Source organism: Hoplias malabaricus, chromosome 3 (genome assembly GCF_029633855.1).
Source record: "Hoplias malabaricus isolate fHopMal1 chromosome 3, fHopMal1.hap1, whole genome shotgun sequence".
Classification (NCBI taxonomy): domain Eukaryota; kingdom Metazoa; phylum Chordata; class Actinopteri; order Characiformes; family Erythrinidae; genus Hoplias; species Hoplias malabaricus.
In genome coordinates, this window is record NC_089802.1 from 42,861,468 (window position 1) to 42,878,199 (window position 16,732).

At 38.4% G+C, this 16,732-nt stretch overlaps 1 protein-coding gene across 2 annotated transcripts in view; it reads right to left on the reverse strand.

The window, feature by feature from the left end:
• Positions 1–5,277: 5,277 nt before the first annotated feature.
• Positions 5,278–16,732, reverse strand: part of slc38a3b (solute carrier family 38 member 3b) — a 47,700-nt gene continuing 36,245 nt past the window's right edge. For both annotated transcript variants that reach the window (XM_066663643.1, XM_066663644.1), the window contains 10 exons: positions 15,593–15,674; positions 12,747–12,829; positions 12,206–12,264; positions 10,939–11,115; positions 10,760–10,839; positions 9,894–9,994; positions 9,414–9,538; positions 9,129–9,273; positions 6,273–6,376; positions 5,278–5,407 (listed from right to left, as the gene is read on the reverse strand). In XM_066663643.1, the coding sequence (XP_066519740.1) occupies positions 5,303–5,407; positions 6,273–6,376; positions 9,129–9,273; positions 9,414–9,538; positions 9,894–9,994; positions 10,760–10,839; positions 10,939–11,115; positions 12,206–12,264; positions 12,747–12,829; positions 15,593–15,674 (1,061 nt within the window). In that variant the 3' untranslated portion in view covers positions 5,278–5,302. The remainder of the gene's footprint in view (positions 5,408–6,272; positions 6,377–9,128; positions 9,274–9,413; positions 9,539–9,893; positions 9,995–10,759; positions 10,840–10,938; positions 11,116–12,205; positions 12,265–12,746; positions 12,830–15,592; positions 15,675–16,732) is intronic.

Consider the following 16,732-nt stretch of genomic DNA (forward strand, 5'->3'; position numbering starts at 1 on the left):
CCCGCTCTCGCCCGCCTGCAGCACCGCGCCGCCTGCCGGCGCACCGGAGAAATACAAGCAGACCTGGAGCTATGGACTGTTCACATTTCAGTGGAGCAATGAAAGAAAGCCTGTTTCCGCCACTAAACCTTTAATAAATTGTATTAATTCGAGTTTTTAGAGTTTATTGGCATCTCAAAATATGATTTAATATTACAGAATTATAATATCCTGTCTCACAATTGCTGGTCGAAAGAAAACACAACACTATATATTCATTGTCCATTTTGCCAGTTCTTGTTACCATACAGGAGCATACAGTAGTTCTACAATTGTAGACTGTAGTCCACCTGTTGCTTTTTTTATCGCAGCACTGGTATTTTTCTGTGCTGCAGTGACATTGATTTGGTTCTGGGTTAGTGTGTGTTGTGCTGGTATGAGTGGATCAGACACAGCAGTGCTACTAGAGTTTTTAAAGCCCACAGTGTCACTGCTGGACTGAGAATTGTCAACCAACCAAAAAATAAAAATAAAAAATCCAGCCAACAACGTCCTGTCGTCAGAGTCCTGTGCCCACTTATGAAGGACTAGAGGACAACCAACACAAACTGCAGCAGCAGATGAGCTACTGTCTCACACTTTGGTGGGTCCAATGAGGTAGGTGTGTCTCACAGAGTTGACAATGAGTGGACACTGTTTAAAAATGGTAATCTGCTTTTGAATCAGAGCAACAGATGCACGACAGTCAGCATGTTGGACTACAAAGTTCTCCTGTGCTCCTGAAAGGTGAGTGAAGCTGATAAAATGGACAACAAATGTAGAATATGAACAATGTGCTCATGACTCGAGACTTGAATTATCAGAGTTAAAAAGAGTCATTATACTGGGTGCTAGAGGGATGGGACATTCCATTTCTGATGTCGTATGAGTATTTAAAATTCCACAATTCACAGGGAAACGTGTGCACCAGGAATACAACACTGAAGGCATTACCACCCACAGTGGACACAGTGGCTGCCCACAGGTTCTTAATGATCACGACCAGTGGCATCTGGCTAGAATTCAGAAGCCACAGGTCAGTGCACCATTCTTTAACTTCCATGAGATATGAGAGCAGAAGACCCACCAGAGTGCATTTGTTAGCACAACTGACCCCTGACACAGCACCTCAACTGGATTTGTGAGGTTGCTAATGGAACTCTAGAGGGCTGGCAATAAATAACCTGGCAACATGGACCCAAATTGTCAACAAGACATTATGCAAGATGGTGGTAGTTTCATACAAGTGTGGGGGCCATCCTTCTAGCATGGGCTAGGCGCACTGCTCCACTTAAACCCATCATTGACCACTTCCTGCTACATTTCAATGCATTCAGTAGGATAATTCACAATACAGTCAGGCCCAAGTTGTACTACAGCATTGGTTTGAGGAGCATTCTGGGGAGTTCAGAAAAATGGTGAAACCCAAATGAGCATTTATCTCATAAATGCTCATAAAGGCTCAGCATCTCTCCAGATTGAATTGTGCTTTGCCGTGCTAGTGTGTCTTACATGACACTAGTTCATGTTCCATGACGTTAGGTACGTCAGTGTAACCATTAATTGATATTACATTCATTGGCACATTTTAGAATAATATCATTTTAAAAGATATATGCCTGTGACTGTAGATAAACACCTCAGTAGAATTCACCTAACCAACCCCACAAGCACTGTGGGAAAATTAATCACTGGCGCCATCTTGTGTTCAAGACACAGTCCTCGTTTTCTCATAGAAAATCAACAAAGCATGTATTTTCACCAGGAGGCCTGAACTTTTAAACATGACTGAGCAAGAGGGGAAAAAACACCACAAATGCAGGTTTACAAACAAATATATTTTCTTTATTGTCAAACTAAAACCAGTCCTGCTATTTACACTATACAAGCCAGATATTAACGTCAGGAAAGTGTTAACACTTATATACATTAATTCTGTAGGAATTGTTTTCATACTCACAGGCAGAAAATAAAGCATAAACAATGTGTTATTTACTTTGAACAAATATAAGGACAAAGTAACTTTTGTAATCTGAATGAAATAATAGTCTCAGGAAAAATAGCAGCAGTGTCATTGGGTAATGTGAAGAAAGATTTGTCTAAAGTCCATAGCCATTTGTGGTTAGTTTTATAAACATTCTGTCCCATAATCTTTACATTCAAATAAATATATGCGAATGAAAGGAAACAGTGATACAGCTCTTGAAATGAATCTGAAGAGTTAAAGGACTCAAGTGAGAATGCAACATATTTTAAAAGTTTTCGGTGTAACATTTTCCGAGACATAAACAACAAATTCTTAAAAGGACAGATGATATAAATCAGCAGCTTTATTTGAGTTACTGAATAGGATTTAAATTGGAGGACCTTCTCTTTGTAGTCGGTGTACACAAAAATAGGAGTATAAATTAAAAATACTTCACAAAAAAGTATACATTTATTCAGTAAATATATGTATTTTTAAAAACAGATAAAAGAAACTTGGCACATGGTGACGTCTAATAAAACACATGGGTCTGGAAATGGCTTAAAAGTCTCAAATTAAAATTTAATTTGATTTAATGATACATTTCTGTATCATATTCTAATTTTCAATCAATTTCAAAACCTTGTAAAGTACTTTTCAGCAAATGGGATAATATTACAATATAATATTACCATAATATTAGATAATAACTATATGGATTCACAATACCCATATGTCTAAGAGTTCTGTAAGATCAATACAAGAGAGCCAATCAGATTACTGGTCAATCTAAGAGTGGGAAAAGCCCTCCATTGTTGTTATTGTTGTTATTTGCATGTGCAGTAGCCAGAACAAGATGTTGGACAAAGTGATTATAATTTTTTCCCAATTTCACAGTGGTTTTACGTACATCTTCCAAACTTTAATGTAGCTTTACATTTTGAGTTCATATGTCTCTCTCTGTTCAAAGAGACAAGACTCTGGTCGTGAATGAGAGGAACTAACTGCTCAGAAGCATTACCAAATAGCCACAGAGTGAATAAACATTCCTAAAATGACTTTGGAGACGTGCAGGTCATTCTCTTTACCTGTAATTGACATCTATAAGAAGAGACTGCACCTAGTATTTTAATTAGATCTACATATATCACACTTTTCAAAAAGACCAGTTGAATGGCCCCAGTGACTAATAACGACACCAGTTTAACACAACAGACATTAACCCAGAAGTACATCACGTTACTTAATTATATTTCAGATTTTAAACTAGCCAATAATGAATATTTCACATTAAACATCACGAAGAGACGCATATAAAACACACAGTTATGGGCAAACATTTATGGGCAATTAAAATGTAAAATAAGTAAGAAAATACTAAAGATTTGTCTGCACCAATTACAGTCAAGTTTAGGTCGATTTCAACAAGACGTCACTGACAACACCATCCACTAATACTCTCAAACTCTCAACAGATTTTGCCTTAAACACAGACTTGTATACATGACTACTTAAAGAAAGCACAATAAGATCATAAGGTTAAATATATTCTACACTCTTGTGTGATTCAAAAGTCTAGTACAATCTAGTGACTTTTAAAAAAACATGATACATCTTAATAAATACATGTTAACTTATTGTTTCTCTTAGTATGAACAATCTCTGTTGCCCCCTGCTGTGCGCACTCTAGATACAGGAGGAACCTATATACTTTATGATAAATAATCAATCTCAAACCACATAGTGACTGCTTTGGCACCTTAATATTATACAGTGAAATTATCAGCGTTCCAGAATCAACCCAGAAGAAGGACTGATTACAGGTTACTGGCAGTAGACTCAGGAGAAGGGGTGGGAAATATGGCAGTAAAAGACTGTATTATAGCGATACGTTATTCCTCACAATATTTAGTAATGATTTAATAAAAACCCATATTACTTGTTTATGAAAAATATTAAAGAAGAATAGTGAAACTGAATAAATCCAACCGAACACGACCTTTGTATCGTCGTTAACTTTGGAAAAGTATACTCTGATCTAATGTGACGGAATTCAACAGAATTATAAATATTGTCACACTGCCCACCCATATTCAAAACACATCTGTATCTCTAACAGCTACTGTGATATTTTTATATACATGCTCATCCACTTTTATATTCCTACATTCAGTGCTATCACTTGTGCCCAAACCCTATTAATCACTGCTATGAAAATGAAAGGCACTATAAATGTTTTTTTTCTGTCACTGAGAAATAAAACTAAGCTATGTCTTTCTATATTCTAATAGTCCTACCGAAGGCTTAATAAAAAAAAATCTAAACTAACCTTTGTACAAAGCATTGTGCTGTCAGTATTACAAAACTGAAAATGATGTGTGTTATTCTACAGATCTGACTGTAGATTACAAGCAAGCTTTGGCCTGAAAGCAAAGGGAGGAAGGATGAAGAAAAGGAAGACAAGCAGAAGGTAAAATTTGTAGAACAGGAGAGGATGCTATAGCCATCTGAATCATGTTCTAAACTACTGTCTCTCTCTATTATCACATTTGTATTTCTTATCTTGAAAAGCGGTAGCACATCCTCTCCAGCATAGGTTCCCAAACCGGCCTTCGAGAAATATAGTGTAGCATAGTGGGTACTAACAGGGTCCATTTACGCTACACCAATAAGAATCCTGCACTCTCAGAAAAAACATTCACTGTGGTGGTATCAAGGAACACATATTCAGTGAACATAATTGTATCATACTGTATATCAATTAGAGATTTTCAATACACCCATTTCATCTCCAGGACGTATCTTTCATTATTTAACTTTGCACGGTACTATAATGAAGGCTTTCCAATATTCACCTCTGCTTCTGTAGAAGAGAATGTAATGTACCTTTAGGGAACACAGCTGGACTTTAACAGCACTGTTGTACTTTAAAGGTACATTTAAACTCTTTGTACCTTTAGTGACAATAATGTACGCGCTACAGCACCTTTTTTTCTGAGAGTGTAGGGCAAGACATTTAAAAATCTATATTTGTAACGTAATTCAGTTGTAAGCTGCTCAGAATAAGCGTCTGTCAAAAACCATAAATGCACAATAATCTTGTCAACCTTTAGCTTCTGTTCCAGGTTGAGGTGCTGCGCTGGGAGCTGGAACAGTGAAGGACTGATTATGCTGAGGACTCGACTGGGAACACTGCTCAAGACAGTGCTAAAAGGATAAAAGAAGGGGAACAACAGGCAGAAACTGAGCCTCCCCACACTCCCGATATGTCATAAAATCATATTATAACACACGTATTGTCAAATCAAATACTGGCCCCTAGTGGCCACCAGCAGCGTTGGTTTGCCCTGTTGTCCAGTCGATGATGATAAAACTCAGACTCATGATCATAAACAACACACCCAATACAGCAAAGCACGCGGCCTGAGAAAAAGAGAAAGAGAAAGGGAGACAGAGAGACAGTGATTCAATATCTGTTTCCGATCTGAATCCGTTTGTATAAAAAATTATAAATATTCTGTCTCTGCAGTAGTCTCTAGCAGTGGTTTCCAAAGTGGGGAATGCCTAGGGGGACATGGAGGACATGTACTGAATATGTTATTTGTTAATTAGAAGTTACAGTTTTGTAAGAAATACAGTGCTTAAAATCAATTCCAGTGGAGTCTAGAAGCAAAAGGTATGTAATTGTGTGCCAGGGGTGGGGGGCTACAAAAGTGGGGGAAACTGCAGAGAAAGTTGGGTAACACTGGTGTTTACAATTTAAAAACTAGAAAAACACCTTTCTGAAAACCTAGCAGCACCTTTATTTCTTATACATGAGAGTGGGCTGTTTAAAGGCTTTTGTTTTGCTTTTGATTCCTAGTTGTTACTGCAGAAGGCAGCGATATCAAGAAGAGATATTATTAGCTTCTACATCAGTTTTTCTTTATTAGTTTCAAGTTGATACCCAGAAATTGTATTACATTTTGTGCAATGCTTACTGAGTGTGGTAGTGAGAAAACAATGATGAATGGAGACATGCAAAATATGTAAATATTATCTAGTGCTCCACTACAGAACACTGAATAAGAAGACAAATAACATTCAAGCTTGCTTTAGGCTGGAATGCCCCTTTCACAGTTCTGCCAGACAACTCACTTAGTTTGACCAGGAGAACAGCTGTTGATGTAATTTGAAATCTGGAAAGCGTGCCCAACTCACATTAAAGTAAATATTGAAGGTTCATGGGCAAGGGTAAACCGTAAACCTTTTTTTCCAAAGAACTTATTTTTAAAGAGAATATGCTCACCAGTATTTTGGGAGTCGAGCGCATGGGCTCTTCATCTTTGGGGACGATGCGCATGTAAAAGACAGCAGGAAATATGAAGATGAGGCAGGGGGCAGAAGTCGCACCTTAAAGAGGAAAAGGACAGATGACAAACAGAATATTTGTTGTTGTTTTACATTAGCACAATTTTATTCAACATCTGTCTTGTTTGAAGTGTTTGGTTAAATCCACAAGGCAGCTTTTCTTTAGAAATAAAATCAGAAGCTTTATATGGCATTTCTCCAATGTAGAATTTAATCTGGGTGAGCCGGTCTGTTACTGATTTATTCCTGTATCTTGAAATATTACCATGTTGCATCGTACAACCTCTTTAAAAATAATATCACAGGTGCCTTGATATTTTAATATACTGCATTTCTAGATACAACTAGAAATTTGTTGCACCCTTCAATCCAAAGCCCCACCATCAAAATCAGTTTACTGATTATAAACATCCACTTTATCTAACCTCCTACATAACAGAGTCTTGTTTTTACTAACACTTGTCATGTAGTTCTAATTTTATTACACCTATCACCTCATTCATTCATTCATTATCTGTAAGTGCTTATCCAGTTCAGGGTCATGGTGGAATCATTGGGCACAAGGCGGGAACACACCCTGGAGGGGGAGCCAGTTCTTCACAGGGAAACACAGACACACACACACACACATTCACTCACACTCACACCTATGGACACTTTTGAGTTGCCAATCCACCTACCAACGTGTGTTTTTTGGACAGTGGGAGGAAACTGGAGCACCCGGAGGAAACCCACGCAGACACAGGGAGAACACACCACACTCCTCACAGACAGTCACCCGGAGCGGGTCTTGAACCCAGAACCTCCAGGACCCTGGAGCTGTGACAGAGACACTACCTGCTGCTCCACCTGCATTTATCACCTGCTGAACCTATTTTTAATTTGTAACAATTTTTTGCCTATGGATATGTGGAGCCTCAAGTCTTTAGAAATAATTTTGTAATTCTTTCCAGTTTATGAACTAGTTACTTACTTATTTGTTTGTTTTTAATCTTCAGATCTTCCCTTTACCTGAAATCTGTTGTGGTAATCAGTATTGTGTTTAAATTACATCCAAATACATCACACTAAAACACCTCATTCAAATTACATTATACAATTCCCTAGAATTTTAATAAATCACACTAATCATTCATTATAATTATCAAGGGCAGTGATTAATTTTTTTTGTATTTTATAATTTTATTAAATATGATTGAATAAAGCTACAGGGACCTTGAGGTTGTGGGTTCGGGTGACTGTGTTCTCCCTGTGTCCATGGGTTTGCTCCGGGTGCTCCGGTTTCCTCCCACGGTCCAAAAACATGTTGGTAGGCAACTCAAAAGCATCCGTAGGTGTGAGCGTGTGAATGAATGTGAGTGTGTGAGTTGCCCTGTGAAGGACTGGCGCCCCCTCTGGTGTGTATTCCCGCCTTGCGCCCAATGATTCCAGGTAGGCTCTGGACTCACCGCGACCCTGAACTGGATAAGGGTTACAGATAATTAATTAAATGAATGAATGAAAAAATGTAAAACGTATTATATGGAGATTGCTAGAGTGAAATATATTTAAATACAGCCTTAATCACAAATGTCTGTCATATTCACATTCAGGCTCAAAAACATAAAACACACAATCAGTGTTCAGTTTGTATAGGATAGTTTACATTGTATTGTATTAAATAAGAAAACACCACCCAGAGCGGGATGTTCCCCACAGCAAGTTATCTTTGTTTACATCTCTAGGAAAATGTCACGGGATTGGCACAAAGTACACGTTCAAAAATGCAACCTTTTATACCGTGACACATGGATCATTTTTAAGAGCGACTGAAAAGAAAATATTGACTTAGCATCTGCTTTATCTATTTCAAAACAAGGAGTGGTTTTGTTAACAAAGTGCTGCTCAAGGCCGGGGACAGGAGCCTTTTCAGTGTCAATAGACCCTCTGTATGAAGTTAAACATAATGCAGTACAAAATCAGGTGCACCAAGACTAATGCAGTAGGTAATAGTTTCTTACTGAAAATAATAGTGTTTTTCTTACTGTGTCCTGTACCTCAGAGGAACTGCTGTGCCTTGTTATGTTTACATTCTATCATTTGACAGAGTAATACCTTAAAATGAATGCTGCCAAAAGTGTTTTTGGACCAGTGTCATAAATAGACCACATATGGTTACTTTCAGTTGGTGTATTTTTTTAAGTGACAGTTTTGTGAACTAAGAATTAGAGCATTAGCCATTTGTAAAATCCAAAATGTCAAAATTCATCTTCAAGTTCTCACACTCTGTTTAAAATATTGTACCCTGGATGTGTTGTTGCGCTTTTGTTTTTCCTTTTATATTTTTTAACTCCTGTACTGGCACTCCCTTTAAATATCTGTACTCAAGCACACTGGAATCACACACACACACACATACACACACACACACACACATACACATGAACTGAGTACTAAGATCAATGATGCAAGTGCTGGTAGTTATTCCAGCTTAAAAACTATTAAAAGGATTATTCTATTTTTGATCATTTACTGTATTTTAAATGAATTTTTCTATGATCTAATAATCAGTTATTGTTGTTATGCAGAAACATAAGTAACACAACCCCGTCAAGACTTTGTTAAATGTAATAATGTGGTTTGGACAGAAATTCTTGTTTTATCTGAATGTGAAGCGACATTTCAGGCAAAAATGAAGCTTCCTTTTTCATACGTCATACTCTAAGGCTTGAAGTGGTCATGTCAAGGTACAGTGATTAACTGCATGCTGGAACTGATGTTTCTCCTCTCTGTGTCTGTTGATGGGCAGACTCACCAATGATGCCAAAGATGCCCAGGATGTTGGGGGCAAAGATAACAAGCATGTTGATGAAGGTGAGAAGAATGACAGCGATGGCTATGTGACGAAGCCAGTTGAAGGTCTTATTAGGAAAGAGCATCTGCTGGATCGCCCTGCGCACCTGAGTATTACAACAACAGTTGTTTTATCTCCTTATGCAAAGGGCATTTGATTACAGGCACTAAGATTTAAAAAAAAGGTGTATTGAGGAGCAAAGATTTCAGCAATGTTTTGTAATGTGAGTTTAAGCTATAAACTCACCGGGAACAGGACGATTGGCACAGTGAGAGTGACCGCTGTGAGCACAGCCAGTCGCACACACAGGATGAGAGTGTCATAAGGGTCGATCCTGCTGTAGGTGTGCAGCAGTTCTGCCTCCACATTTTCTATAAAGAATAAAACATACATTTTGTTCATTTGTCAAATATAATTCTGTCTCATTCAGAAATGGCTTCTGATGGGAAATTACTTTTAAACCCTAAAATGAAGACTTTATTATAAACATTTTATTCAGAAATACAAATTATTTTTATACTCTATGCCCAAAAAAAAGTTTAGTTACTGAATTCAGCAACTTTATTGTGGCTAATGATTTCATTTACATTATGGCATATGGTTTAGCATTACTAACATTGACTTGTTACATGTATTTTGTGATTTTTAAATAGGGGAATCCTAATGATTTACATTTGTTTAGTGTGCCTTGAATTAAGATAAGATTAAAGGTTAAATCTAACTCACCTTTGAAGGTCAGATACCCAAAGAGAGCAGCGAGGAAATACATGGTGTACATTATGCATATGGAGATATTGGAGACCTGCTGCATTTTCTTTTGAGTGGGGCTGCAATCAGAAACGTGGCATCAAGAATATATACATACAGGGGTTGGACAATGAAACTGAAACACCTGGTTTTAGGGCCTCCTTTTGCGGCCAATACAGCGTCCATTCGTCTTGGGAATGACATATACAAGTCCTGCACAGTGGTCAGAGGGATTTTAAGCCATTCTTCTTGCAGGAAGTATGCATGATGGTGGTGGAGGAAAACGTTTCCTGACTCGCTCCTCCAAAACACCCCAAAAATATTTAGATCTGGTGACTGTGCAGGCCATGGGAGATGTTCAACTTCACTTTCATGTTCATCAAACCAATCAAACCAACCAGTCTTGCTGTGTGTATTGGTGCATTGTCGTCCTCATACACGGCACCGCCTTCAGGACACAATGTTTGAACCATTGGATGCACAGGGTCTTACTGGTGCAATGTGCAATTAATGAAGATTGGCCACTAGGCTGCTCCAATTTAGCCATGAAACCTCCCACACTAAAATGACAGGTGTTTCAGTTTCATTGTCTAACCCCTGTAGGTATATATGTACATATTATATACATAGGTACAAAATGTGGCCGGATCAAATGTTATGGCATATCATATTAATTTTCTTTTCCAAAACCCAGCAAAGAATCAGCCAGATGCGATTTGATAAAGAATCCAACAGTTTTGGAGGGTTTTCTACAACCACCTTTAACTTGGTGTCCCTACTATACTGATGGCTCTGAGTGTTAGTGAAATCTGTAAAAAAAAACTGTGAATATATTTATAATTTACTTGCGCAGCTCAGTGTAGATGGGGAGAACCTCAGGGTGACAGACGAAGGCGAAGGCCAGAATGGGGATGGTGTATGCCGTCTGGAGAAAAAAGCAAACACAGACTATATTTCTGTTGTTCTCTTCATGCTTTACTTTGGTGCAAATGAACATTTTTTGTTAGTAAACACTGCCCATTACCTGAGAGTTGATGGTGAACATGCGAGGAGAGCAGTGGTCTTCGTCCACCATGTGTCCATTATCGTAACTGTGTGAATGGTCAGTAAATACTGAGACATTGGAGTGCAGGTGTATAGCTGTGCTATTGGAGGAGAACTCCTCAAACGGACAAGGAATCTGGAACTTCTTATAAATGACCTGATGGAAAAAAATGAGGCAACTCTTTAGACAACTCTTAGTTCAAATCAGATTTTACTTTTGAGTGTTAAGTTTGTTAATATGAAATGATACATCTTTTTTATACATATAGGAGCACCAAAGTAATTTCAATATTTGTACAACACTGTGCACCTGAGAAAATAATAACAATTATATATAATTTCATTGAGTAGAACACATTATTGCTTAAAAACCACAATGTAGTATGGGAAATATATGGCATCAATACAAAAATGTTTAATTATTTCATTTCATTGGTTTGGTTTAACCATTTCCAAATTCTGCAGTCAATACATGGTATGGCTCAATTAAAGCTTCATGTAAATAACATGTAGTATGATGATTAATGAATTGAAGAAATCCGTGCTATGGCAGAGAGCTTTCCAGAGTAATTTCGAGCCCAGCTTTGCTTTTATATCTAGCTCAGAAGATACCTACAGTTTTGAAATTTGGTACTACATTAATGTTTGTGGTTTCCTTCAGTTTCCTCCCACGGTCCAAAAACACATTGGTAGGTGGATTGGTGACTCAGAAGTGTCGAGGGGTGTGAGTGTGTGAGAGAATGTGTGAGTGTGTGCCACCCTGTGGAACCACAGCAACCCCGAACTGGATAAGTGGCTACAGACTATGAGTTAATTAATGAATTAATATGTTTGTTTATTTGCAAACACACTCCATTCTATCTGCTTCCCAGGAGCAGCACTTTGTAGTTCTACAAATAACAACTTGGTAGTGATCCACCCGTACAAACTAACACTTCACCACCTCATCAGTGTCACTGCAGCATTCAGACTGATCCACCAACCAACACATCCCAGCAATGTGGGGGTCCTGACCAGTGAAAGAACAGAGTGACAGTTGCTAAGAAAGTATGCAGCGCAGTGCAGTGGAGCTGGGAGAATGGACAGTGAGTGTTGTCATAATGTTACGGTTTATTGGTGTATTATCTACAGTGAAACATTGTATCATTACACGTTTTGTATTGACACTAATTCATTATCATTTATCTAACGGCAGACTGGAGACAGGAGGATGACAGCAAGATGGCGGTGACGGATGATTTACGTACTGCACTGAGGAAGAAGACCATGCAGCTGAGAGAGAACCCACTGGAGTAACCAAGGTAACCTGCAGGATGAGAAACAGAGAGACATGTCAGCGTGCAATTACAACTGATATAGTGAGCCGAAGCCTCAGAGCTGTTACGTTCCTTTCTAAGAAAAGATCAGCCATGGGAACAAAGCCAGGCTCCATGTGGCAAACAACACTGCTATCACCCGCAATGAGACTCAATGGCTTTTAAGAGCAAATATTAAAATATCCATCATTCATCTGTGTGCAAATGAAACAGGCCTGCCGAGATCTGACGGATGTGGAACAGTATATCCATAAGGGTTCATTTTTAAAACTGAAATAATATCAGTTGAAATAAAAAGAAGGCCTTAACAACAAGAAGGAAAATGACTGCAGACAATGAGGTGTCTACAGTTGATGCATAAAACATAGAACAAATTAAGTATGAATTAATAGTGGAATTACGAGAGCATTATGCATTATTAGATGGAATTATAACTTGGAAATTTCAGCAGAGGAATAAAAGCTTCACTCACCCAGCTGCTTCATTAGGGCCAAGGGCAGAATCAGAGAGAGGGTGACCAGAACCACCAAGTAGTTGCCATTCAAATACCATTCTCTATCAGGGAAGAGAGAGCTAGAGATGAATTTACAATTCTTAGCAGTTCTCTTTACAATTCGTAGTTTTCTATGTATCTATTTTAGATGGAATTTTTTCATGGGGGTGTAAGCTAACGCTTTTCTTTTTCTGTCGCAGAAATATGAGCATCTTCCATGCTTGCAAGGACGATGGAAAAAGCCATCATTCACTTTGAGTCAAGCACAAAACCAAATGCCACTATATCTGACCCTAACTGCCTGTCTTCATCTGATCCGAGTCAAGGGATCCAGCTTATGCAATTCTGATGATTTATGTGACCGCTTAAGTTTACCGCTTCGGCCGAGTCACTATGGGGTCAAGTTTAGTGACTGACTGAAACTTGGCTTTATGCCCACATAGGACTTTGGGTTACCCCCATCTTTTGCATGTACAATAATTCTACAAGAGGTCTGGATGTACACCATATGCAAAGGACAGGTCTTTTGGAGGAAGGGGTTCTATTTTCAGTATCTGTCTAGGCTTCCCTCATCATGCCTACATACAAGTGGTGATAGCAGTGTTAAGGCCATGCTAAATATAAATGTGGTCTTCATAAACATATCAAAGATCAAGGATTCATCACAACCTTAAACATGAGCCTGTAATGAGTGCATATATTTCTAGCCATATATAAACATGTGCTGTATGCCAGCACCTAACAGTGCATGTGTCACATTAAGTCACGTTAAGTGACATAAGAGAAAAAGACAGGTTGCCATTGCAAGCATTTGGTCCAGAAAAAAAATGTGGTTTCTGTGAGTAAACAATTTTGTAAGTTGGGGGAAGGTAAGACTGACAACATCTTGTATTTATACAGCAGTGGCAGTTCAAGACTCAGTTCAAGAATGTATACGTATAAATAAGTGCAGGTATTATGTAACACACAAGGTCTATTACAGTATGCATACCTTTTATATCAGGTCATAACATATAACACACGTGTCACGTTCCAGTCCTCTTTAAACTCAAATGATTCAAATACTAAAGTGCAAGACCTTCATGAACAGAATTGAGAGCACTGGATAATGTAATGTAATGTGATAATATGCAATTATTTGTCATTGTACAAAGAAATGTGTTTTCCGCATTTGTGGCAGTGAACAAACACCCACACACACACACACACACACAGAGCGGCGGGCAGCCATCCCCGGCGCCCAGGGAGCAGTTGTGGTTCAGTGTCTTGCTGGATCGAGGGAGAAGGACAGTGCTGTTCCTTCAATGCCACAGCTCCAATTTTCCTGCCGATCATGGGACTCGAACCTTTTAGTCCTAAGCCCTGTTCTCTAAGCATTAGCCCATGGCTAGATTAATCTCTTAATCTCTGCAGAGCTGTGGCCTGGGAGAAAACCAGTTTGACACCTGATTTGTTGCCATCATTATGACACTTCATAATAATTATTGTTTGGTGTTCTGCAGAGTGAGTGTTAAGCTACTCATTGTCACAATCAAATTATTATTTTAAAAACTGTACTTATTTCTTTAAGACTAAGAACCCTAAACAAAATAACCTGTGAGAGAACACTACATTTCTGCATATGACATTAAAGCAGATTTGTTTGATTTGTTTGATTTCACTGTTCAGAGCCATCAAAAATATAAGCTAATACCACAAAGAAAACATTACATGTTTTATTCAATACATTAATGTTAAAAAATATATTTATTACTCATTACCCATTGATTAATTATTATAAATATAATTATCTATGGGCAGCACAGTGGTGCAGCAGGTAGGTGTCGCAGTCACACAGCTCCAGGGACCTGGAGGTTGTGGGTTCGATTCCCGCTCCGGGTGACTGTTTGTGAGGAGTGTGGTGTGTTCCCCCCGTGTCCGCGTGGGTTTCCTCCGGGTGCTCCGGTTTCCTCCCACAGTCCAAAAACACACAGTGGTAGGTGGACTGGAGACTCAAAAGTGTCCGTAGGTGTGAGTGCGTGAGTGAATATGTGAGTGTGTGTGTTGCCCTGTGAAGGACTGGTGCCCCCTCCAGGGTGTATTCCCGCCTTGCACCCAATGATTTCAGGTAGGCTCTGGACCCACCATGACCGTGAACTGGATAAGCGCTTACAGATAATTAATGAATGAATGAATAATTATCTATTAACATTTCTACTTTGAGATTTAGGCACCACTTTTCAAATGGCAACTGTCAGTGTCTGCTGTGCTCATGTATAGTTAGCATGTGTGGTTAAAAAAATATTACAGATGGCTCTAAACATAGAGAAAGCAGGTGACTGTTGTTCCAGTCAGGTGTCTGTTTATAGATTTGTGGGGACGCACTGAGCACACTCAACTACGGTGACCGGTAACTTTCAAAAATCACACTATCGCTATGATGACAGTGTACTTCACAGCAGTTAACAGGAGGATAAATTTGTGATGTGAAGTGATAGCAGAAGCCAACCAGTTGCTGACTTCCAACTCACTATTAAACAGTGTTTTGAGCTGTGGCTGTGAAAGATCCCATTTATTTGGCAAGTGGATGTCTAACCACAACAAATAACAAGCTGCAGGATTTACATGGATTGTAACAATGAACTAGTGTGTGTTTATCAGCAACCCCTTGGCATTTTGAAGCAGTAGTTTTCTCTAAACCAAATATAAAGTGTTTCCAGATGGCCACTTTTCTCAAGAGTCATCCTGTATGCTCCCATATCATGAAGGAAAGCGTCTGAACGCTGCTGTATATTAGTTCTGCTATAGGATTTAACTCTGGTATTAAAGCCTTCAGAATCACTTACCCAGAATCGCTGTCTGCCCTCAGGAAGGCCTGGATAACCAGAGGAAACTCTGATTTGACAATGAACAGGTAGCTTGACATAGCTGTGGGAAATGATACAAAGCAGTCAGAGCTGAAGACAAGCAGCCTGGAATGCTGGCACTTATTTTCTGGATGTTTCCATGAATTCGCTGGCATAAATGTATGTAAACAAAGAGATATATTGGGTTCTAAACTAAATGATTCCATAAAGATGTGATTTCAACAACAGGTAATATCAATAGAAGAGAAGAGAGGGTGAAATTGAAAAAAGTGATGTGAAGTGAAGGTACGGTGATGTACTGGAGAGAAAACAACTGAGAGAAAGAGGAAAAGATGAAGAGAACAGAAGTGAATGAAACATAGCCAAAAATCAAGGCAAAAGAGGCAGAGAGAGGAAAAAAAAAAGCTGTCTTGATGCCAACAACAGCATGCTAGAACAATCCTTTAAGAGCGTTTTGACCTTTTGGAAAAGGTCTGGTCTTGATCTTTTAAAACAAACATTTTTAAATGTAGGGATGGTGATTTCTCCCTGGTGGTGTTGTAATGAATCCCCCTAAAAGAGCAGCTATAAAACAGAGGTTCTGGGATGGCATTTATTATTTATTTTCCCCCTCTAAATCTGTTCAGTATTATGCCTGAAGCTGTTATTCACCTTAGAAACTCAACCAAATGAACATGTTTGAAAATTCAGTGTCAGAACATTCACTACATATCACAGTATAAATCGTATCAGCTTATATTTAAGCTTTTAAAAAATCTAAAATAATAATTGCTTCCTGCTATGAATATCTTACAAACCTCACAGAGCACCCAATTAATGCATACACTTCTGGAGTTTGGACTGTAAATCTTAAACCATTTCCTCTTATACCATGGCATATTTGTAAAGATAATACTGGTTAATATAATTTTCCTCTGACAAATACATTTTGAAGGCACAAGAATAAAAGTTATGTTGTCTTCATAGGAAATGCTATGAGTTTTATATTACATTGGATAGGAACCAATAAATTAAACCTGTTTAATGTAACCACAGACACAAACCAGGTTACTATATATAATTCCTTCTGTTTCTTCATCCTTCATACTCTATGTGTCCCTCCTTAAATGGTGAGTGAGT